Source organism: Mesoplodon mirus (genome assembly GCF_964341445.2).
Source record: "Mesoplodon mirus genome assembly, chromosome: 7".
In the NCBI taxonomy this organism is placed as follows: Eukaryota; Metazoa; Chordata; class Mammalia; order Artiodactyla; family Ziphiidae; genus Mesoplodon; species Mesoplodon mirus.
In genome coordinates, this window is record NC_138983.1 from 117,111,046 (window position 1) to 117,134,622 (window position 23,577).

General features: G+C 38.5%; 2 protein-coding genes across 3 annotated transcripts in view; both read right to left on the reverse strand.

Moving 5' to 3' along the window:
* The window catches only part of LOC309808944 (protein MFI), a gene marked incomplete at its 5' end in the record, with an annotated part of 43,783 nt that extends 42,794 nt beyond the window's left edge, over window positions 1-989 (reverse strand). The window contains 1 exon segment of the mRNA XM_082629504.1: window positions 938-989. Coding sequence (XP_082485630.1) covers window positions 938-989 — 52 coding nt within the window.
* Window positions 990-3,441: 2,452 nt separating this feature from the next.
* On the reverse strand, window positions 3,442-23,507 carry POGLUT3 (protein O-glucosyltransferase 3). 2 transcript variants are annotated; one of them, XM_082628965.1, is made up of 8 exons: window positions 23,215-23,507; window positions 17,534-17,731; window positions 15,016-15,302; window positions 12,403-12,619; window positions 10,789-10,985; window positions 9,314-9,508; window positions 7,177-7,281; window positions 3,446-5,587 (listed from the first exon to the last, which is right to left on the reverse strand). In XM_082628965.1, exons 1-8 carry the CDS (start codon window positions 23,414-23,416, stop codon window positions 5,462-5,464), a joined length of 1,527 nt encoding a protein of 508 aa, XP_082485091.1. In that variant the 5' UTR covers window positions 23,417-23,507; the 3' UTR covers window positions 3,446-5,461. The 2 variants fall into 2 exon arrangements, with proteins under 2 accessions (XP_082485092.1, XP_082485091.1); XM_082628966.1 differs by lacking the exon at window positions 17,534-17,731 and having other exon boundaries at window positions 3,442-5,587.
* Between the last annotated feature and the right edge of the window lie 70 nt (window positions 23,508-23,577).

A 23,577-nucleotide genomic window follows, 5' to 3' on the forward strand; every position in this document is an offset into this window, starting at 1 on the left:
TAATTTTTGCCCATTTGATTACTATGTGTCTTCATGTGTTTCTCCTTGGGTTTATCCTGTATGGGACTCTCTGCGCTTCCCGAACTTGCATGGCTATTTCCTTTCCTATGTTAGGGAAATTTTCAACTATAGTCTCTTCAAATATTTTCTCGGGTCCTTTCTCTCTCTCTTCTTCTGGGACCCCTATAATGCGAATGTTGTTGCCTTTTAATGTTGTCCCAGAGGTCTCTTAGGCTGTCTTCATTTCTTTTTATTCTTTTTTCTTTATTCTGTTCTGTAGCAGTGAATTCCACCATTCTGTCGTCCAGGTCACTTTTCCGTTCTTCTGCCTCAGTTATTCTGCTATTGATTCCTTCTAGTGTAGTTTTCATTTCAGTTATTGTATTGTTTATCTCTGTTTGTTTGTTCTTTAATTCTTCTAGGTCTTTGTTAAACATTTCTTCCATCGTCTCAGTCTTTGCCTCCATTCTTTTTCCGAGGTCCTGGATCATCTTCACTATCATTATTCTGAATTCTTTTTCTGGAAGGATTCCTATCTCCACTTCATTTAGTTGTTTTTCTGGGGTTTTATCTTGTTCCTTCATCTGGTACATAGCCCTCTGCCTTTTCATCTTGTCTATCCTTCTGTGAATGTGGTTTTTGTTCTACAGGCTACAGGATTGTAGTTCTTCTTGCTTCTGCTGTCTGCCCTCTGGTGGATGAGGCTATCTAAAAGGCTTGTGAAGTTTCCTGATGGGAGGGACTGGTGGTGGGTAGAGCTGGGTGGTTCTCTGGTGGGCAGAGCTCAGTAAAACTTTAATCTGCTTGACTGCTGATGGGTGGGGCTGGGTTCCCTCCCTGTTGGTTGTTTGGCCTGAAGTGACCCAACACTGGAGCCTACCTGGGGTCTTTGGTGGGGCTAATGGCAGACTCTGGGAGGGCTCATGCCAAGGAGTACTTCCTAGAATTCCGCTGCCAGTGTCCCTGTCCTCACGGTGAGACAGAGCCATGCCCTGCCTCTGCAGGAGACCCTCCAATACCAACAGGTAGGTCTGGTTCAGTCTCCTATGGGGTCACTGCTCCTTCCCCTGGGTCCCGATGCACACACTACTTTGTGTGTGCCCTCCAAGAGTGGAGTCTCTGTTTTCCCCCAGTCCTGTCGAAGTCCTGCAATCAAATTCTGCTAGCCTTCAAAGTCTGATTCTTTAGGAATTCCTCCATGGGCAGAAGACAAGCCATTTTCCTTTCAGGACTTATTCAGCCCACGTAGGTGACAAGTGCTTGTTCCATAGCTGCAGTGCTAGTGGTACCAGTGACATAGGTGATGGCAGAAGGTTCTTGTTACTCTTTGGGAAGGAGAAAGAATGGGGGTGGGGTGGGGTATGAAGGGGAAACAGCTCTTATATTTCTCTAGCTGGTGCACTGTCATCTGATGCATGTTACTTCTTGCTATCCACTAGCTCACATTAAAGATGTGGAAAAAAACCCTTAGAAATCAGAGAGAGACTACACTGTGCCTGTTTCAAATATCCCCTTATCATATACTATGAACTAAATTATATGGGATTTGGTTAACACATACTATAATACTCAAGTATTTGTCCCAAACCTTCTGGAGTGAGGTTGATCTTGCTACTTCATTCCCTTGAATCAAGCCTGGTGACTTAGGTAGTCCTCAGTTCCAAGGCTCTCAGAGGTGTTGTGATATTATAAAAAATATACCTGATCTTTGTCTCTGGTTCCTGGTAGAGAGTTTTGAAAACCTTAGAATTTCCTGAGAGATAGAAAGAAGTCTTTTTTATGCTAATGAGGTATTAATGGTGAGACTCCTAGGTAGCTTCAGAATGGGACTGGTCACCAAAAAGACCAAGCACATGATTAGAGGATTGGGACTTCAGCTATCCAAACTCCTGGGAGGGGAAGGAGGCTGGATATTGAGTTCAATCACATGGTCAGTGGTTTAGTCCACTGACCATGCCTACATAATGAGACTCCCCCCAAAGCTCTGGACACCAAAGCTCAGTGTAGCTTCCTGATTAGTAGCACAATGATGAGGGTGACATGCCCTGGCCTCCCAGAGAGAGGGCATGAAAGCTTTGTGCTCCTTTCTAGACCATGCCCTATGGGTATCCTTTAAAATGAAACTGTAGTAGTTAAGTATAGCATTTTCCTGGGTTCTCTGAGTTGTTTTAGAGAATTATTGAACCTGAGAGGGGTCATGGGAACCCCTGAATTTACAGCCAGTTGGTCAGAAGTGTGGGTAGCCTGGGGACCTCACTTTTGCCTGGTGTCTGTAAAGGCAGTCTTGTGGAACAGTGAGCCCTACACCTGTGGGATCTGATACTGAATCTGGGTGGTTAGCATCAAATTGTATTGAAGTACACCTAGTTGGGGTGAAACAAAACAGGTAGCTCATGAAAATATTTCTTCTTTTCTAACTTTCTTTCCTCACTTCTGGCTGTATATAACTCCCTCTACATAAGCCATCCCCTACCTTCCCCGTGCACACTTCCAGGATTTGCTATTTCTTCCCATAGAATAAACAAACTCCAGTCTTCTTCTTTTCTTGTGTCTAAGAAATGTTGCTGTGTTGGTTATCACAGTAAAGTTTAGTGTGGCTTCTTCTTCCACACAGCTCTACAGAGAGAACTTGGCTTAAAAGAGACAACTTTGATCTCAGTAAGTGGAATGGCTCCACAAGAGGTTGGCGTGGGTTAGGCACAGCAGTGGTTGGGATAGGGTAAACTGTGGTTCTGTGCATAAAAGAGGGATTTTTACAGTCTGGTTAATTTTGTCCTCAACTATTTGAAGTCAAACATGCCTCACCACCACAAGGATGATTTCCTATCCCTCCAAATAAGAAATTTATATTTCTTCTAACCTTGGCCGTATTATGTCAGGGGAGAATTTTTCCTCTCCCTGCCTGCTATGGACTGAAACTTTGTCCCCACCCCACCCCCCAAATTAATATGTTGAAACCCTCATCCCTAATGTGATGGTATTTGGAAACAGAGCCTTTGAGAGCTAATTAGGTCATGAGGGTGGAGTCCTCATGATGGGATTAATGCCCTCATAAGAAGGGAGAGGAGATAGCTTGCTTCCTCTCTCTTTGCTTTCTGCCATGTGAGGACACAATGAGAACGCATCAGTCCACAAACCAGAAAGTGGGCTCTCATCAGACATCAGATCTGCTGGCACTTTGATCTTGGACTTCCAGCCTCCAGAACTGTGAGAAATAAATATTTGCTGTCAAAGCCACCCAGTCTATGGTATATTTGTTATAATGGTAGCGTGAACTGACAAAGACACTGCACTTAACAGTATTTGCATCTGAAATAACAGAAAATAACGGTGTCAAGCCCAAATATCTTTTCCTTTAATATTAATTTCTACTCACTAGGGATTTAGTGTTTGTGGTAGAAGTTTTGATCCATTTATTCATGAAGACATAATAGAATTAAAATTAGACCAACCCAGTTACAGAAATACCAAAGCTATAGGTGATTCAATCCTTTCTTAAAAAACGTTTATCTGTTTCAAAACTTTATTTAGAAAATTTACTTTATTTAAAAAGCGTAAATAATGTGTCACATGATATAAAATTCTAGACATAGTAGATTTAAAAATAGCATAATGGAAAATATAAATATCCATTTTATTTTCCTATGTATATCTTTTGTGTCTTTATTTTCTTTTCTTAGGTTTGTATTTTTATTGTCCAATCTGATTCATACTTACAGTAAAAAACATTTTAAATATCATAGACAGGTATAAGGCAAAAAGTAAAAATTCCCTTCTCTCCATTTTCCTCAGATATTGGTGAATATCCTTCTAAACTTTCAACCACATGGATGTATTTTTTTACATAAATGTTTTCACATTATATGTGTTGTTCTGTAACTTGCTTTTTTCACTGAATACTGTCATGGAAATCTTTCATGATAGTGCATTTAGAGCTAGTTCATTCTTTTTAATGGTTGTACTGTATTTCTTGATGTATAGCTATATATTTAGCTAGCGCCCTCATGATGGCTATTTAAGGTGTTTCCAACATTTTATTAATAAAAACAAAATGTTGATAGCTTATTTTGACAAATGTAGTTATTATATTTACTTACATATCCTCACACCCCTCTCCTCCTTAGGATCTGGTCACTGTACAGCTTGCCCTTTATTTTATACTTGTGCACTTGTGCTTTTGAACAACTGGTGGGTATTAGTGTTTTCCATGGATACTTGGCTTTGATTACACTGTTACTAAATGTGCTTTTGCTTTTGTCTAGTTGAAAAAGTTCTGTGTCCCTAGTGATGTTCAGTAAAGAATAGGTATGACTATTTTAAAGTGGTTGCATTGTTTTCCAGGTTAGGTAAATATTTCAATTAGGAGAGTAAATATTTTTAAATTGGAGTGTGGATATTTCTTGTTTTGGGAGTGTGTTCTTAATGAATTGGATCTCATATTGGTGGTATTACAAGGAGTGTATAATGAATTTCTGGGTCTTAAGACTTCACCCTGTCCTAAAAGGCAAAGGAAATTTCCAAAGTTTTTATCTTAGCAATATAGCACAGTGAAATAGAGGAGGGGTGCAGTGAAGAATGGATGCTTGCTTTTGTCGTTAGCTTATTAGTGAATCCCAAGATACCAGGCTTCCTGCAGCTTGTTGCAGAGGTTTTTCAAGCATCCCTCTTAAAGACTAAAAAGAATTAAAGATCCCTATCTGACTACAGTTATCATTTATCTATTCAATATATAGATAATGAAGATTCTGATAGGATGCTGTCATCTACTTTAATAACTGTGTTGTCCTTGATGGGTGTCCAACTCAGATAGACTGGGAATTAACTAGCTTAAGGCACTACCTCTCCTTAATTTTGTCTCAGGCCTTGGTAAAACTTAGTTAAAAAGATATGAATGAGCTTTAAAATAATTTCCCTTCATAGTCTCCAAGCTACCTTTAATAACAGAGTCATTCTCATCTTCCTTAATTATTCATATCAGACCTTCCAAGAGGAAACTTGCTATTACTGAATGCCAAAAGCAGCTTGTAGGAGGAGAAGTTATGCAGTGAGGGGGTAAAAAAAGCCCTGCCAAAATATTTTTTCTTCATCATTGGAAAGGGAAGAGGGAAAGTGAACAAGGGATAGAAACAAACCAATAAATACAATGTAAGTAGTTTCATAGAGAGTTATTTATATTTTGGCAAACCTCTCTATCTACTGTGATCCCCAAGTTTTCTTTTCAGAGAAACTATGATGCTGATAATAGCAGTGTTTACTCAAAAGATATTCATATCCTAGGATATTTGGTAATACTTGCTCTAATATTGCTCTATCCATCCACATTATATGAAGCCACCAAGAGAAGCAGTCCCCTGCATACAGTCTACCAGGCTGTCTTCACAGTCTTCACAGCTTAGATTCTATCTGCATGCTGCCATGAAAGATGTTGCCGGCATATACAGGAGTGTGAATATGGGCTGACTTAAAGCTCTTCTCTTAAAGGCCTTTTCCTGTGGCACTGGCAGATAGATGCACTGTCATCCGGCTGAGGAACAAGTTCCATTCCATCACGTATTTCGGGTTTGCTGGTCTGGCGCTCAGCGTATGTCTGGAATGTGTTTGAAGGCAATGGAAAGATTAGTCCAAACTTCATTCCACTGAATCCTCCCCGCTCCCCTCGTGCTATTGTTTCTAGTGGCTATGTATCTTCAGACTAAAACCAAAGGTCTGGTTTATCTCAGTCCTAAAGTTACCTTTTAACTTTAGTTATTATAGGCACTAGTGCAATATTTCAGAATCTAGCAAGGAGCCCCATCCACTATTTTATGTATAGGAAAGAAGCCTCTTGTAACGGGATGTCCCTACTTGAACAAGAGCACCTCTCGAATTCATCCTCCATGTGTTAATGAATAATTAACTTTGCTGAATATTCAGATCAGTGAACAAAGATGATAAGCATCTCACAATAAAGTTGGTGGTTTCACACATCCTCCGCTTTAGGCCTGTAGTCACACACACTTTGTAAATGGCGAGAGGCCTGTGAAATGTCTCTCCTTTTTTGGCCACTGACTGAAATATTCCTATACATTGGATTTTTCAGTTCAGTGGTTCCATGTACATTTAGCTGTACATTCCTGGTCCTGGGTCAAATCCAACAAAATACTGACATGTGTGCATGAACCTAATTAATATTTCAGAGGGAGAAACTCCTATCATTAAAATTAGAGCCAGACTAGCAGAGGGAAAAGAACTCATTTAAGGAAAAGGCTGCTTCTAATAAATAGTGTAATTAATCATTTTAATTTTTCTGTGAGAGGGTAGTAGCCTCAGGCATCTGAGGAAATTTATTTTTTTTTCTGCCTCACAGAAAAATAAGTTTAGGTTAACAACAAAAACATAATTTTTTATTTTTCTCTTCTGGCTAAATTTTACTGAGCAAAACACAAGTTAATTATTCAAAGAACCAATCCTTGGATTCTTGGAAGTACAGTAAATATCTGTACTTCAAAATTCAGCCCTAAGGTTTTAGATTATAAATAAAGCTGACCCTTAAACAATGTCGGGGTTAGGAGTACTGACCCTCGGCACAGCTGAAAATCTGTGTATAACTTATAGCTGGCCCTCCATATATGTGATTCCTCAGTATGCATGGTTCCATGTCCGTGGGTTCAACCAACCTTGGATTGTGTAGTACTGTAGTATTTACTACTAAAAAAAATCCACATGTAAGTGGACCTGCACAGTTCAAACCCATGTTGTTCAAGGGTCAACTGTATTTTTCATTTGTTTGTTTTAGACAACAAATTAAATATTTGTTTTCCATCCTGTACTGATAGCAAAAGCGTGGCTCTTAAGTAGTAAGGAGAAAAAAGAGGTAGATATTTTGAGCAGAAAGGGATGTTAATGATCTCTAGTCCAACCCTCCTATTTTCCATATGAGGAAAGATGTTCTCTGAGGTTCAGAGATTTTAATCTATATTTGTAATGGCGCTAAGCATTGTTTTTCATAATTCTGAATGGAGATAAAAATATGGAGGCCACAAAGGGACTTAGTGCTATCTTTCCATAGGCTGCCGCCTCAGCATAGCCAGAGTTCCACAGGCTGACTGACTCTTGAACCCCTCCAGGAAGCAAGCATTCAGGCCATGCATTTGGTCTGAGGACACTCAACCAAGCAGATGGATCCTCTGAACTGACCTGTAGTACTCTGTAATAGTAGCAGTAAAGCCTGTGGGGCTGGAGCAGATCCCTAGCAGTCAACTGCCCTTCTTTTGCAATCTTCTTGGCTTCCTCATCATTTTCCTGAAAAGTTTAAAAAGAAACAATGAATGAAGATTACTCCTGTGACTCACAAAGAAAGCTAATTGTGAATGTGAGGTAGGACAGATGTAGGGTTGAGTGTGAACAGCATGGGAGACATGAAACATGAAAATATAACTTGAGAATGAGGTTATGGAAATAGACAAAGTACTTTCGTAGAAATCTCTGCTATATAGAAATAATCATACCTGTTTGGATCCCCCCTCGCCCAGTGCAACAACTCACATACAGCCCCTATCATGACTATCTTGGTACTTTCCTAGCAACCCAGGAACTCTAGGGCTCATCATCTGTTCCCCTAATCTAATCCTCTCTGCCTGATATTAAAATACAATTAGAATAGAATGAATTAGTTTTTATAACATCTCTTAAAAGCTCCATTTAAATATGTACTGAGCCAAAACGTTGTTGTAAAATGGTACCTATGAAAGACTATATTATTGTTGTAATAAAATTCAGTTATTAGTACCCACAGGTTGTTCCTTCAGTACCAGGAATGGTCAGCATTCCTAATTATACTTTTAGAAAATAGCTAATATTCTATCATGCTGCCCACAGGAAAAGCCATTTGCAAGCAATTCTGACTCTTTATAAAGGGTCACAAAAATATTCTGCCTCAGGGGCACCCAGTTATTTCCATAGCCACATTGCTTCTCAGAAACAAAATAAAGTCTTACAATGGAAGGATAAATTTTATAATTTCATAATAAAACACAAGAGCTTTTTAATACTTTTCCTTTTTTAAAAAAAGAGTTCTTATTTTATGGGAAACTTGTGATTCATTAAGAACTTGTTATCCAGAGAAAACCATAATTCGAAAAGATACATTCACCACAATGTTCACTGCAGCACTATTTACAATAGCCAGGACATGGAAGCAACCTAAATGTCCATTGAGAGAGGAATGGATAAAGAAGATGTGATACATATATGCAATGGAATATCACTCAGCCATAAAAAAGAACAAAATAATGCCATTAGCAGTGACATGGATGGACCTAGAGATTGTCATACTGAGTGAAGTAAGTCAGAGAAAGACAAATATCATATGATATCACTTACATGTGGAATCTAACAAAAATGGTACGAATGAACCTATTTACCAAACAGAAATAGAGTCACAGATATAGAAAACAAACTTATAGTTACTAAGGGGGAAAGAGTCGGGGCAGGGATAAATTGGGAGACTGGGATTGACATAACATAGATAGCTAATAAGAACGTACTGTATAGCATAGGGGACTCTACTCAATACTCTGTAATGACATATATGGGAATAGAATCTAAAAAAGAGTGGATATATGTATATATATAACTGATTTACTTTGCTGTACAGCAGAAACTAACATAATATTGTAAATCAACTATACTCCAATAAAAATTAATTAAAAAAAGAACTTGTGGGCCTCCCTGGTGGCGCAGTGGTTGAGAGTCCGCCTGCCGATGCAGGGGATACGGGTTCGTGCCCCGGTCTGGGAGGATCCCATATGCCGCAGAGCGGCTGGGCCCGTGAGCCATGGCCGCTGGGCCTGCGCATCCGGAGCCTGTGCTCCGCAACGGGAGAGGCCACAACAGTGAGAGGCCCGCATACCGCAAAAAAAAGAAAAAAAAAAAAAAAAAAAAAGAACTTGTGCCTTTTTTTCTAACTGGGGAAAACAAAAGGGTACCATAATTGCTTTAAATGTTTTCTTGTGCATAAAGCACTTTAACCCTGGTCTTTTAAATCTGTAATTTGCATTTGGTATGTGTGCATGAATAAGGATACTTTAGAAAAATCTATATTCTATATAACACTGGACTTCAAATCTTCTAAAAATCCTCAAACATATTGATAGAAGGTACTCAAAATTGTACTGACGTTGATTCTTCAGATATTTCAAGGGAACAAAAATTTCACAAAATAACATTTCTTTTGACTAAATTATGTCAAATTAAATTGTTATGGTGGAACTCGTGTAACTAATACTGGTGAATTTGTGATTGCCTAAAGAAACTAAAATGGCAGAAAGCATACCTTGGCCCATTCAACTTTCTCTAGTAGATCACTAAGATTTCTTTTAATTGGAACATAATGTTTCCAAGGCTTTAGTGCCATATAGAAATGTTCATAATATGGTGAGTCCTGCTTCAGAACCAAACTGTCACCAAGCATGAGGTATGGATATCTATAAGCAGCCACAGTCCCGTCCACATTCACTTGATACTTGTACTAAAAGATTAAAACAAACATAAACAAAAATTTTAACAGTCATTTGTTTCACTTCTGCTTCTTGTCAACACTGTACCATTAAATATAAAGAAGTTATTTCCCAACTTTAGTATTTACAAGTTTTATAATTTATTTTGTAACACACATCTTCTCTTTGTATTAAAATCATAAGTATCATTCAACAGGTCAATTTTAAGAAATACAACACATTTAAAGATAATAAATAATTTTAGGAATACCTATTTCAACTATGTCTGTGTAATGGGAAATTCAGATTTCTGTAACCAGGTAAGAAAACTATTTCCAAAGCTCTATATTTAGTAAAGCTTAATATTGATAACAATTTACACTTTCATTTATTTCATTTGTTCCTTATACCCATGTTAGTATAAAAAAGGAAGGCATTATTATCTCGAAGTTTGGTTTTAGAGTTGAGGAGACAGAAGCCTGGAGAAGACTAAGGACTAGTGTGATGCTGGTGACACGGTACGGACATAGTTGTTGGATTAATAAACTTTGATTTACATTTAAAGTCACTTTTCATTCAATTATAATAATGTGAAGCAGATGTTATCATCTCCCTCTCTTTTTTTTTATTAATGATAAAATTTGTTTCAGAGATATTTATAAACCTCTATTCTATGAGCCCAAATCCCATGCTCTCTTCATTATATCACACTGAGAGGAACAGGATATACTAACAGATTTGGTAATTACTTTTTTCTTAAATAATTGGTACCAAGGACTTTACCGGCCAGTCAGATTTTGTCACATTGTCACACCTCTATCTCCTTTGAGCCTTATACGGTGCTCTGAAGGAGCTAGGCAGGCTCACACATATTAGAGAGAGGTGCTAAGAGATGAAAGCCCCACAGTTAGTGGCAGAGGCAGGACTGGAGGCAGGACTTGAACCCCATTTTACTAGCATAGAATTCATACTCTTTTTATTTACAAGATCGTTTTATGTAAAAGACATTTATATTCCCAGTTTATTTTAAAAAATACAAAAAAGAGAAAAACAAGGAAATATACCAAAACTCTAGGTTAATCCTTGTACTATATTTTGAGTATTAAATACAGTTCTGAGCTATTTGGTAGACAAAGTTAACAACAACAACAAACAAAAAAGAAACTGCATGAGTTTCATAATTCCCTATGCCTGATAAGAAAGTGTGTGTTGGGTCACAAGATGGGGGAAATCTGCCCAACCCCAGCTATTTGGTTGACTTTTAATACAAGTTTATCACTTCATATCTATGCAGGAAGACTTAATTGCATACCTTAAAGAAGTCAAAGAAACCTATCAATTTAGCTTTTCCAAGCTCCTTTTCTTTTTCTTGGAAGAAGAAGTATCCTGTAATTCCTGCATCTAGTAGCTGTGGATTATCTTTGGACAGCTGCACCAACTGGAGCCTCTCCTCTCGGCTATCTCTACCTCTAAAGAAAGCTTTCTCTGTTTTATTGATCCAGGAAGGTCCTAGAGGTTTGAGACCATAAAAAAATACAATTATGAATTTGACATTTTTATATTATGGTAAGTATAATCATCTTTAATCTACCTTTGTCATTTAAGATGCTAAAGCTCTTTTATCATCAACACATCTAAAGTAAATGTTACTTTTGAAAAATATGCTGTAATTTTATCCTTTAGTGTACTAGTGAGAGGTCACTCAAAAAGTGGAGTTTCTATTGCATGACATTAGGAATTATCCAAAATAATGCTGGATCAAATTCAAAGCAAAAAGAGATTCCATGACTTGGCTCACTCATCAAGGCATTAGTTTCTTCCATCTTTTGTACTTCTTCACAAAAAAAAAAAAAAAAAAAAAAAAAGCTAGGCTTTTGTTCTTAGAGTGACTAGAACAAAGTATAGAATTAAGTAACATCCACACATCTTTAATTCTTAGGTTGCTCAGAATTTTGAGCATATCACTTTTGAACACAGTGAAGAATTTTTCTAATATGTTGTTAAGTGCAAATAAGTTTTGTATAACTTAACTATGCATATATATTTATATCCTCTCTTTCCTGGGAGGGAAATAATCTGGAAGAATTAATTTAGCTCTCTTTCTATTATTCTAAAAAGAAGTCATTAGTTAACACCTGTCAGTGTTCTAAGGGATAAATCATAAAACATAGAAACTGTAGGGGGTCAACCTCTTTACTATTTTAGCATACTTTTCAGGAATTTGTTGTTATCAAATAAAAAGTAGGTCAGTTTTCATTTCCCATTACCTTTAGAGAGTTTACAAGGAGTCTCTAGACTTGTATACTAAATAAGTCCACTAACCTGCTCTAAACAGAAATAGAGACTTATTAAGACAAGGCAGGGTTTTTTCTACTCAGGGAGTTCGGTTTAATAAAAAGGTGTGTAGTACCATAAACCTAAGGCCATCAAATAGGAGGAAAGGAATTCAGATTGTAAAGGATCAAGAGAGGCAGAAAGAGGGAAGAGGAGAATTTCTTACGGTGCTGGAGGTTGTAATATCCAAATTATACTGTAATCACAATTCTCTTACATATGAATATAATTTTATATTTTTCAGAATTCTCTCTCATTTCATCCAGCAATATAAAGGCACTGGAGTCAGAATTAAGTTAAGTGATAGTTTTACCAAATATATATTTTCAAATGGTATTTACAAGTGACCAACTCAAAGGAGACTCAGTTACAGTAGGTTCTGGACATTACTAGCCGAATCCACATATCTTTAATTTCTGGATTAGAAGAATCCTAAACAAAAACCACTTTAGAGTTTAGAGTGCTGTTTTTCTTTTTTCCTGGCTAGAAAATAAGAACAATGGTTATTTAAATATATACACATACTCTCTCTGATTGAACATTCCTTTCACCTTTCTTACATCTAAGGTTTTTCTTAGAGAATGACTTTTACCTGTATTTCCCTGAATAGAGAGAAGATCATTTGTAACACCCCTCATAGCTTCAAGTGTGGAGTGGGTGATGTCATATGTTGGAAGGATAACATCTTGTGAATCCAGAGAGCCACACCATGAAATAATAGGTAAAGGGCCAGGGGTTTCATTGACTTTTCGATGCTCCAAAGGCCAATCTCCAAGATTAACATAAAATTCTAAATCTGGGAGAAGGACCTAAATAAACAAAAGAATGCTTATCAGTGCTGGGAAGACCTCAGTCTTTGGTACTAAATGCTTCAGTTCTTTGGCTTTTAAAATATTTCTGATAAAACTGAAATTTGAAAACAGTAGAAGAGAGAAGGATGCCTCTCAGTCTTCAGTAGTATCAGAAAATCAAGGGTGAGGATTGTACATGACAATTCACTTGAGCAGGAGTTAGTTACCTCTGCTCAGAGGTAGCATTTAAAACTGTTGTGTATTATAGATATGGAAACTGTGTAGAAAGGTGTGAATGAGTGGCTTCAAGCACCTCTTCTGCCAGCTGCTTAAGTGAGAATCTACAAAATGAGACCCAAGCCCTCGTTCTCCTTCACTATCGAGCCTTTTTATAACATCTATGTTTGTTTCTGGAATCTGCTATCCATTTCTATCTCCATGGTCAATGTCTTAGTTTAGGCCTTTATCATCTCTTACCTAGATTGTTGCAATAGTTGTCCCTTACTAGATGTTCTGATTCTAGCCTCTCCCCACTCTAATCTGCTCTCCACATTACTGTCCAAATTTCTAAAACCCAAATTAATGTTACTATTAAGCTTAACAGAAATTTAAGCCTATAGGACAAGGTCTAAACTCTCTGGCTGGAATTCAGGCCCCACTCTCTTACTCCAGCTTAGCTCTGAATCCATCTTGCATCTGCCCGTGTACCAGAAAACGTTAGTTACTCTCTGAAAATGCCACCCACTTTACTATGTAATTCTCTTCACCTAGAATGCCCTTCTGCTACTTCTTCACTTGGCAGTCTCCTTTCTCATCCTTCACACTCAGAGCTAATGTTACCTCCTCTATGACTCGCCTTCCTCAGACATTTTAACCCTGGGTACCTACTTTTCTTATGGGCCTATCATGTTGTGGTACAATTATTTGTTTGTATTTACATCCCATCCTCACTTCTGAATAACAAAAACAAGTTCCACTAGAGTGAGCTGTTCAAAGACCAGAGGTGAGTCTCACTTATCGTAGATCTCCTTTCAGTCACTGGGCAAAGAACAAAAGGGAAGGGCAAAGGGCTATGATTATTCACCTTAGTGCTTCCCTGTTATCATTTAGTAGCTCATTAGTAAGCTCCACATCAGAAGTTCTTACTGTAAAGCAGGATTTCTCAATCTTGGCACTATTGATATTTTGGTGTGGATAATTCTTTCCTATGGGGGCTGTCCTGTGCATTGTAGACTGATTAGCAGAATCCCTGGCCTCTACCCACCAGATGCTAATAGCAACTCCCCAGTTGCGACAACCAAAAATGTCCCTAGGCATTGCCAAATTCCTCTAAGGGGCAAAATCATTCCTAGTTAAAAACCACATGAGTACAAGATACAGAAATACAGGGCAGAGTGGACTGATGGTAGCCCAGGAAGAAAGAACCGCCTCTAGGATCAGATGCCCATAATAGGCTCATATGCTCATTCAGTGGGCTGATGGGGAGTAGGAGGCAACTGCTATTTAAAATAAGAACTGATTGCAGCCCTACATTCCATGTGCTTGGGAAATTGTATAACTCACATCAGGAAAGCTGGCTTTTGATTTAGAAAACTACCTTGATGGTCTTTCTGGGTGAGAAAGGTAAAAAATGCCCATCCTCATCCTTTACTCTGCATAATCAGGAAAAGAAAGAACAAAAGGCAGTTTGAATTGCTCTGCTTAAGAGGAATGGATAGGAATTTGGCAAATGTGGAAAGGGGCTGAATAGAGGGATTGGGGGAGGAGTTGCTGGGGATGTGGAGAAGTCTTTTGAAAGACAGAAGCCCCAGTCATATTTAGTAAGAAGCCAAGACTTGAAGATCAAGGACAGTCAGTGAGAAATTCCCAGAGGCAAGGATGACTGAGAGTCTGATTAACACAGGGATGTCTATTTTTAAATGTTAGGATTTTTGTTTTGTTTTGCTTACTCTGCATTGGCACAAAGTAACCTCTCTCTGTTACCCCAACATTCAATAAAGTGTGCAATGCACTTAGGATAAAACAAGGAAAATGTGTCCTCAGTTCAACTTATTTTGAGGTGACAAGAAGAAAATTGCTGTAGAAAGTGAAATCTGAATGGAAGGAGTATTCAGCAGGATTGGGGAACTTGAAGAAGTCACCTTGCAGCTGTAAATGTCTGGGAGTTCACAGAAACCTTGGGAGAGCACTATATGGCCTACTTACCTGGGATGGGGGCTCAAGCCATTTAACTTAAATATTAAAGGAAAGAGATATCCATAAAGGTGAAGAACTTATGCACACTCAGGTGGCAGACAGATGCACATTTTCAAGCCTGGAATCCATTTCCATTCTTTACCATTATTATTCTGAGAATTAAATGTTACAAATAAATAATTAAACTATTTTTAGAATCAATGAATTCATTCTCATACCTTTCTTGCCAGTGACAGCAAAATCTCATCTGAGAACATTTTGAAGTCTGTGTATTTCCCTAAAGATCTCCGGTAGATTAGGTTACTGAGAATCGTGTAATGAACAATAGCACCCCTCTCATCCCCAAACCTTTTTGGAACTTCGTTTAGCATCTGCTGGAGATTGATGCTGGGGAAAGAAGCAAAATCTTTTGCAATCTGTGGCTCCTTGGCTGGACAAGACAGAGTTTTCTGCCAGGCCTGAGGATCCTCTTCTGGACACTCACAGTACTCATGGTACACTGGTCCTAAGGAAAGCAAAACACATACAATGCCAAGTTCCATTAACAGTCACTGCAACACAGGAAGTTGTTTCTGCCCCTGCTGTGAGCATGGGTTGACTTCTTGGTAAATTCTAAGATTATCCAGACAGGGATAATCTGCCCTAAACAAATCAGTGGTAAAAGTGGTAAAAGTAGTAATGTCTTGTGCTCTCACCTTCTATCCCCCTTTCACCCCACCCTAGATAACCTAGTATAGCATATGCTCTCTCCCAATATAACCTACTCTCAGTCAATTTATTGAAAAATTTATTTCTAATGAGTTATAAATGGCTGATGAGCATAAAACAACTTACCTTTTAACAAGGAAAAAGAGAATGTATTACTTTTCAGGCATGATTATGTAGTAGGGGTGGTGATTTTTTAAGACAAGATAAGGTCTCTTCCTCTGAGTCCCTAAAACTACCTCCAGCACATCTCAAAGAGGAAATATGAAACCTAAGGGCATCTTGCAATATAATTTTAAAGTGGCCAGACATAAGTATAAAACTATTCTGAAGACTGATTTAAAAAAGAATTTATGCAGAATTTATATATTATTTCAAAATATATCCATATTTATTTTAATATAAAAATAATTTTTTAAAGTTATTCAATTTTCTTGAGAATTTCTACTTCAGGCAAGTAATAGGACCAATTTACCCTCCTACATGAAACTACCAAAAAACAGATAAAATATATGAAATAACATTTTTTTTAAGACATTGGACATCAGGCAATGGACAATGAGTTTAAGAGATGAGAAACAAATGAGGTAAACCCTACAGTTCCTAAAGCTTACTGCCTAAGGGAGTTTCTAGGTTGTGGAACATGGAGGAGGAATCCAGACAGAGCCCAGCAGTCTCACTGAGTTGAGGAGACAAGAGCTGAAAGTCCAGTGAGATCAAGGCAGCTAAAAGTTGTAGGACATACTCACTGCACAGAGAGGACTCCAGAGATCTGTACAAGGTTTCCTTCAAATAGTTAAGGCATACTGACCAATATATATGTTTGAGGAAACTATCCAAGGCAGAGAAAGGACCATCCATAAGGATTAGAGGCAACAATACCCATTGTTCATACAGAGCTAGGAATAGTGCCTATTCATACAAGCCAGACTGGAAAGCATTCTGATTCATAGAGGTTGGATAGAGTATGCAGAGATGTATTGCCTGAGTAGTAAGGAATAATTAGCCCTGGACTAAACATGGCTCTGGGCCTGCCTAATAAATTGTAAAAGAAAATTTGAAGGATCAAACTAATTCCAAATAACTGCATCCTAGAGAAAAGCTCAAGAAGATGAGAAAGCATCAAGCAATGAAGAATACACTGGCTGGAATTAATGACAAAGTGGGCATTATAGAAGAAAAGATTAGTGAACTTAAAGATATAGCAAAAGAAACTATACAAAACAAAATGGAGAAAAAACATATTTTTAAATGAAAAGAGCATAATTGAGTCGTGGGATAATTTCAAGTTTAATGTATGGGTAATTAGAATTCTTGGAGGAGAGCTGGGGTAGAACAGAAAAAATATTTGAAGAAATAATGGCCAAATTTTTTCTGGATTTAATGAAAGCTATAAACCCAAAGGTCCACAAACCCCAAGCACAAGAAACATGAAGAAACCTACACCAAAGCACATAATAATCAAATTGCTCAAAAAAACTGATAAAGAAAAAACCTTTAGCAGAGGATCAAAGATACAGATGATGGAAGAGTTATCATGGGAAATAATGCAAGTGAGAAGACAGTGGAACAGTATATTTCAAGTACTAAAAGATAAAAAAAACTGTCAACCTATAATTTTTGAAAGACATCTGTCTTTCAAAAATAAAGGCAAAATAAAGACTTTTTCAGATATCCAAAAGCTGGAAGAACTAATCATCAGCGTTCTCACATTAAAAGAAAACCTAATGGGAATCCTTTAGGTAGAAGGCAAATGGTACTAGATGAAAATATGTATCTATGCAAAAGAATGAAGAGTACTAAAAATGGTAACTACCCCGGTAAACACACAAGATTTTTTTGTTTGTCATTTAAATCGCTTTAAATTACTTAGTTTTTCTCTCCCTTAAAATATCAAGTTAAATTGAGCTCCAGAAGATACATATATAATGTTTACCCTGTTGCACATGACTTTAAGGTCATCATAACGCATTCTGAAAGCCATGGAGTCTACTCATAAGGCTGGCTCTGGTTTATGTAATAATTACTTACCTTTCAAAATATAGGGAGACTGAGCGACATGTTCATCACCATAAAGGACCTCTATCTTCAGCCCTTCACTGACAGTTTCATACATCCTATATCGCATCAAAAATGTCCCATCATTCCTGTCCAAAGGTTTAGGGACGTGAATCCGAGCTAACTCTTTAGGTGAGAGAGATTTGATTACTACTTTGAATAGTGTTTGGCCTGAAAGAAAAAAAAATTATAAGTAATTCTACTCTTTCATGGTTATTTTGTTTTTACTAATTATTGGGTAAGTGTCTTTACACAGAAGTTATTTTTTCAGTACTATCAATGGTAAACAAAATTATTTTAGTTTGGAAGATCCTTGAGGCCAGGAACTACGTTTGATTTATGTCTCAAAACTAAGGATCTGATTCAACATTTGATTCCTTAGTCATTCAATAAGATTTATTGAGTGAACAAAATCATTGAATAAAATTATTCTTAAAAAAACAAGGAAGAGATTAATTTTTTGCCTATTTGATCTTTTCTCTTTTGGGTAGGTTTAAAAGCCCAGGTAGTTAAAAATCCATAAACTTTTAGGATGACATAGCTCTAAGGCAATCTAACTTACTCTTTGTAAAGTATGCACAAGCTTTTTAATACCTAATAAACCTCAATTCTGAAGAAATTTCCCTTTTATTAACCCAAATTCCAAGCTATACTTCCAAGCCCATTTCCTTAAGTAGAGAGAGATTATAGCTATTTACTAGACTCTGCACAAATGCAACACACTCATACGTACACACAAACTCACATACCTTTGTAAATACTAGAGTTTACTTGTCTAAATTTGTTTCCTCAAGTTGAAATGAAACAGTTATACTAGGATGATCTAACAACCTTTTCAAATCCAGAATTCTGTGGGTTTTCTGTTCCAGGATAGACAATACCTAGTTAGCAACTTTCCCTTCTCTTTTTGCAGTATATTAGCTGACTTTTCAGGCTTTGAAACAATACTGTTGCAGGAATAAATGTTGGGACTTCTTTCTTCGGAGAGTACAGTGGACATACCTGCACTCAGTACAGATCTGATCCTCAGGAGCTTTAAGAATAAAGATCAGTTAATGTCTTAACCACAGTTAATCACCTATCAAAGGAATTGTTAAAAATAAAAGTGGTGAATCCTCTGAAATACACAGTCCTAGTAAACAATAATTTGTGATCAAATAGTCTTTCATCTCACACTATCATACTTCATAATATTCAAATATTAAGCATATTTTTTGTTTTCTTAAATTAATTTTTATCGTAGTATAGTTGCTTTATTTTTTAATTTTATTGTATTAAGCATATTTAACATATATTTTTGAAATTACTGAAGAAGAAAGTTTGTTTCTCCTATTCTTAGTTTCTAAATCTAGTGAGTGATGTTTCTACTTTTTTTGATCTTCAAGGGTTTTATTTTTTCTTGTGAGTCAGAAAAAAATGTTTCTCAGTCTTTTCAATTTAGTAATAGTAATGTAGTATCTGACATATTGCTACTACATAATTACCAAACACATTCATTTTAGGATGCTTGAAAGTGTGATAAAATTATGAAAGACATCTGCTAAAAAAATGAACTATAACAGATAAATGTAAGGGATTTATAAAAAAAAGTAATAACTTAATGTGAAATTATTATAAATGTTGGTCAATTACCTGAAATGCTTAATGAAACACGTAAGTTATTGCTTTACGTTATTTCCCGCTTAAGTTTCAGAAAGCAATGTGGTATGGTAGACTGAAAATCAGGAAGTCAGAGTCTGGAGACTAAAAAGCCATTTCCACCATTCTCTCCCCAGACTGGAAACAGGACAGAAAAGTCTTCTTATCTCCTATCAAACAGTGCTATTCTCCATAAGTTTATGATTTTTAAATAAACAAAACAGATATAAGACAAGCATATTAATGACTATGTGATATTTTGGAAGGAGCTGGATTTACAAATGAAAACTATTTCCAAAACGCTTCATTGGGGCTTCTCTGGTGGCATAGTGGTTGAGAGTCTGCCTGCTGATGCAGGGGACATGGGTTCGTGCCCCGGTCCGGGAGGATCCCATATGCCACGGAGCGGCTGGGCCCGTGAGCCATGGCCGCTGAGCCTGCGCGTCCAGAGACTATTCTCCGCAACGGGAGTGGCCACAAGAGTGAGAGGCCCACGTACCACAAAAAAAACCCCAAAAAACACTTCATTATTTTTAAATTGATCACACTAAAATAGAAATAAGCAATTCCAACATCATAAAAGAGAAAATGAGAAGAATGCCATTTCAAATTGCTTCAGATAGAAGGGATGTGAATTCTCATTTGCCCTGGGGGCTAATATAATGGAACAGAATCAAGCTCAGCTTGAGCTTTTCTATTCCACAAATCCACACTTCTTTAGGAAACATAGTTAATTGAATGAGAATGCAGTGACTAAAGGAGACAAAAGGAGGTTGGCAGTATCAAAGCCTTTCATCACTAGAATCAGAAATTTTGCAGACTTTTGATATGGAAAGAACACATTTTTTAAAAATTCACTTACTTAGCCAGGGGGACTGTGCCAGTCCCTGAGCTTGAGATTTTCATACGCATTTTCTCTTATTTCCTCCAAGAACTTGTGAGGAAGGTATTTGTCACCCCATTTTACAGATCAGGAAGCCAAGGCTTCCTTGAAGAATTTAAGTATATACCTTGCCCAAGGTCTCATACCTATGAGTAGCAGAGCCAAAATTTGCAGACAGCTTGAATCTTTCTTCTTTCAAAGCCCATTCTGAATCCAACTTGTCACACTGTATAATGTTAACATATAGGTTCCCAAAATTCATAGTTGGAGAAATAACCTCTGACATTCCTGGTACAATGGAGTCAGCACCTCCCTTGTTATTTAGGAATTTTATTAAGGCTCTCTACAGCTGCAACAGAAGTGTTGACTTCATCTGGCCAAGGGAACAGAATCCCTGAAGGCCAACTTGTTGCACCTTGAAGCTCCATGGAAATCCTCCCAAATGTCTGGCTGCCTGCTTACCACGGATGCTCTATAGGATCTTAGTGAAAACTGGTTCACAGTGATCATATTACCAGTGATTTGATAAAAGGGAAAGACCATTGAACTAGATATTGAAAGGGTTGGGTATCTGGTTTTGACTCTGATCCTTATCCACTGTGGGGCCACAGGAAAGACATTTATTTTCACTAACCTGGTTTCTTATAGGAAAAGTGAAGAGAATAGTATCTACCCTTCCTACCTCACAGGATGCTTAAGGAGAGCAAATTAAACAGGGCACAGTTCAAAACACTGAAGTGCTACACAACTAGGAGGTAAGATAAGTTTATGAAGATATCATTACTGATGAAGGTAGAGGATGACTGAGGAGAAAATGAGTACTTGTATCCTGCCATCTTGACATACTCCAACCACCCTCTCTCCACCCCTTCTTTCTTTTCTTCTACAATATTTACTGAGCAACTCTGCCAGGTATTATGTTAGATGCTGGGAATATAACAGTGTCAACAGGTTCTGCCTACATTCATAATAGAAGGAAATAATCTAAGTCAGACATTAGTGAAAATAAAGATATAAATTGTTTTTTTTCCTCATTCAAGGTCACAAGGGATTGAGTAGGATAGTCAAATCGTTAGCTTAGAAACCCCATTAGGGGACTGTAGATAGAGAGGGAAATTTAGGGGGCTTTGGGAGACCACAGTAAGATTAATGATCACTCAAGAAAGTAATGGGAAAATCCTGAAACAATGTGGGATTGCTTGACTCATATAGCAGAACAAGTTGCTTAGCATCAAAGCCAGATTGGCTTGCTTAACAACAAAATCAAGCTAACTTGATTAGCAACAAAATCATGCAACAGAAGCACGAGACATGCCCCCAAACAATAAAACAACAGTAGCATGAGACCTACATCCTGCCCAGTGAGCTCAGTAAGTTAATGACCCCCCAAACATGCTTTTTGCCCGATGCCTTAAAAACAATAAAAGAATAGCTGAGAATAAGGCCTACAACCTGCCTAGTGCTGTCATCGTTAATGACCCCCAGCACATGCTCTGTGCACACACACAAAAACAATCATTTATGGAAATGTGACATCTACCCAAGAGAGACAAAGAAGGTCTTCTCCCCGTCCCCTGTCTTCCTTTGATTATAAAACTGTAACCCACTAAGCACTCAGGGGAGAGCAACGCTTGCCTGCCCACTCCTACGCCTCACAAGTGTTCTATTCTTATTAATCACTTCTTATCTATCACTTTGCCTTTTGCTGAATTCTTTCTGTGTTGAGACATAAAGGACCAGGCTCCTTGGAGCCCCCTGAAACGACACCTATCAGTTTCAAAAGGGCATGGACATTTTTCATAAATTATATATATATTTTTTAAATTACATTTTCTAACTGTTGAAACTCCTTTTTGCACATTAGGTTTGTAAATGTTTAAGACTCTTCATATGTTGAGAAAATTACTTTCCAGAAACATTTGACCACTTGTGCTCCAGCACAAGCAGCAGAGGATGAAGGTCATTTTCTGAGAGTATATCATTAGCAGCTTTGAGTATTACCACTTCAAATTTTTTGCCATTATTTTTAGATTAAAAAATGGAATTTTATTTGAATTTATAGTTCTTTCATTAAAAGTAAGATTAACAGTATTTCCTTTTGGATCATGTAACTTTCCTTTTTCATGTATAAATTAATTTTTTCCTTAGTTTTCCATCTTCTTTTCTTTCTAAAGTCCTCCCCCATTTACAACATTATAAAATTAATTTTAGAAAACTAAAAAGAAGAAAATACACCCCATGGTGAAAGTCTGAATCTGGGTTTAAGAATCTTTTCCTCCGATCCTTAGAGCCATGGAGAGTCTTTCTAAAACTGAAAAAAAAAAAGTACTCAGTTTTCCACCGGCAGCGGAAGGGGCACTGGGTATTCTGATTGTCTCTTTGTTGATAAAACAGGGTGCCAGTTAGCAAGACATAATTTAGACATAAATTATCAAATCCTGACTGGCAACAACTTGAAACTAGCGGGACAAGTTGTAAGACGCTGTAAAGGTAAGATATTAAAGAGAACGTGGGAGGATGACTGGGCAGAAGGGATTCAGGACGATATCCACCCTCGGTAGAGGTAAAACCTAATGCGCTCTGAGTTTCGCTAATTCCTGCAATCTGCTTTCAAGAACTCAAAACTCTAAGAAAATAACCTAGTCTGCAAAACTGCCTCCTTTCTGCCTACTGCTCTGATATTTCCTTTGTGTGGGAGGGAGCTGTTTCAAACCCATTAGGCCTAAACAGTGTAACCCGATCGATTTTTGGGCTTGATGACTCAACACGTGAAGGCACTCCCTGCAAGCTGTAACAGATCAGACTAGTCAGGGGTGGAAAGTCCATCTCCAACTTGAGACTCACACTGCATTCATTAACACCCTGGGCGCCATCCATTCGGAATGTCAGTCCTTGCACGTTAACTAAGGAAGGGCCCTCGGAGTTCATTTATTCATTCAGCAGACTCTTGTTGCAACTGCCTCCCGCCTTCGGGTCCGGGGATGGGGAGAGAAGAGGAAGTGACCGGACTCGGGGGAAGGACGCCACACCGGCGGCGGGCGGATTCCCGAGAGGCGCGGTCGCGGCGGGGACGCGCGGCGGGGACGGAGGGGAGCGGGCAGCGGAGCGAGGGAGGCCCGCGGCCGAACGCTACCTGGGGGCGAGCGAGTGAGGTTTTGGCCCTCCGAGTTGACGGCCTGCAGGTAGAAATAGCGGACGGGCAAAACGACGCCCGCCCGCAGCCCGGGCCCCCACACCAGGCTCCGCGGCGCGCTGACCGGAGCCTCGGGGGCCCCCGCGGCCACGAGCAGGGCGAGCTGCAGCGGTAGCAGTGGAACCAGCGGGAGGCGGCACATGGTCTCCGGGCCGCTGCGGTCCAGCTCGGCTGCGGCGGGGAGGGGACGGGAGCGCGGCGGGCCGGAGCTGGGCCCACCCCGGGGCGGGCTGTGCGCCACCGCCCGCCGTCCCGCCTCCGGCCCCCTTCCGGCCGGAACGCGAGGGCGCGCCGCAGGCTACT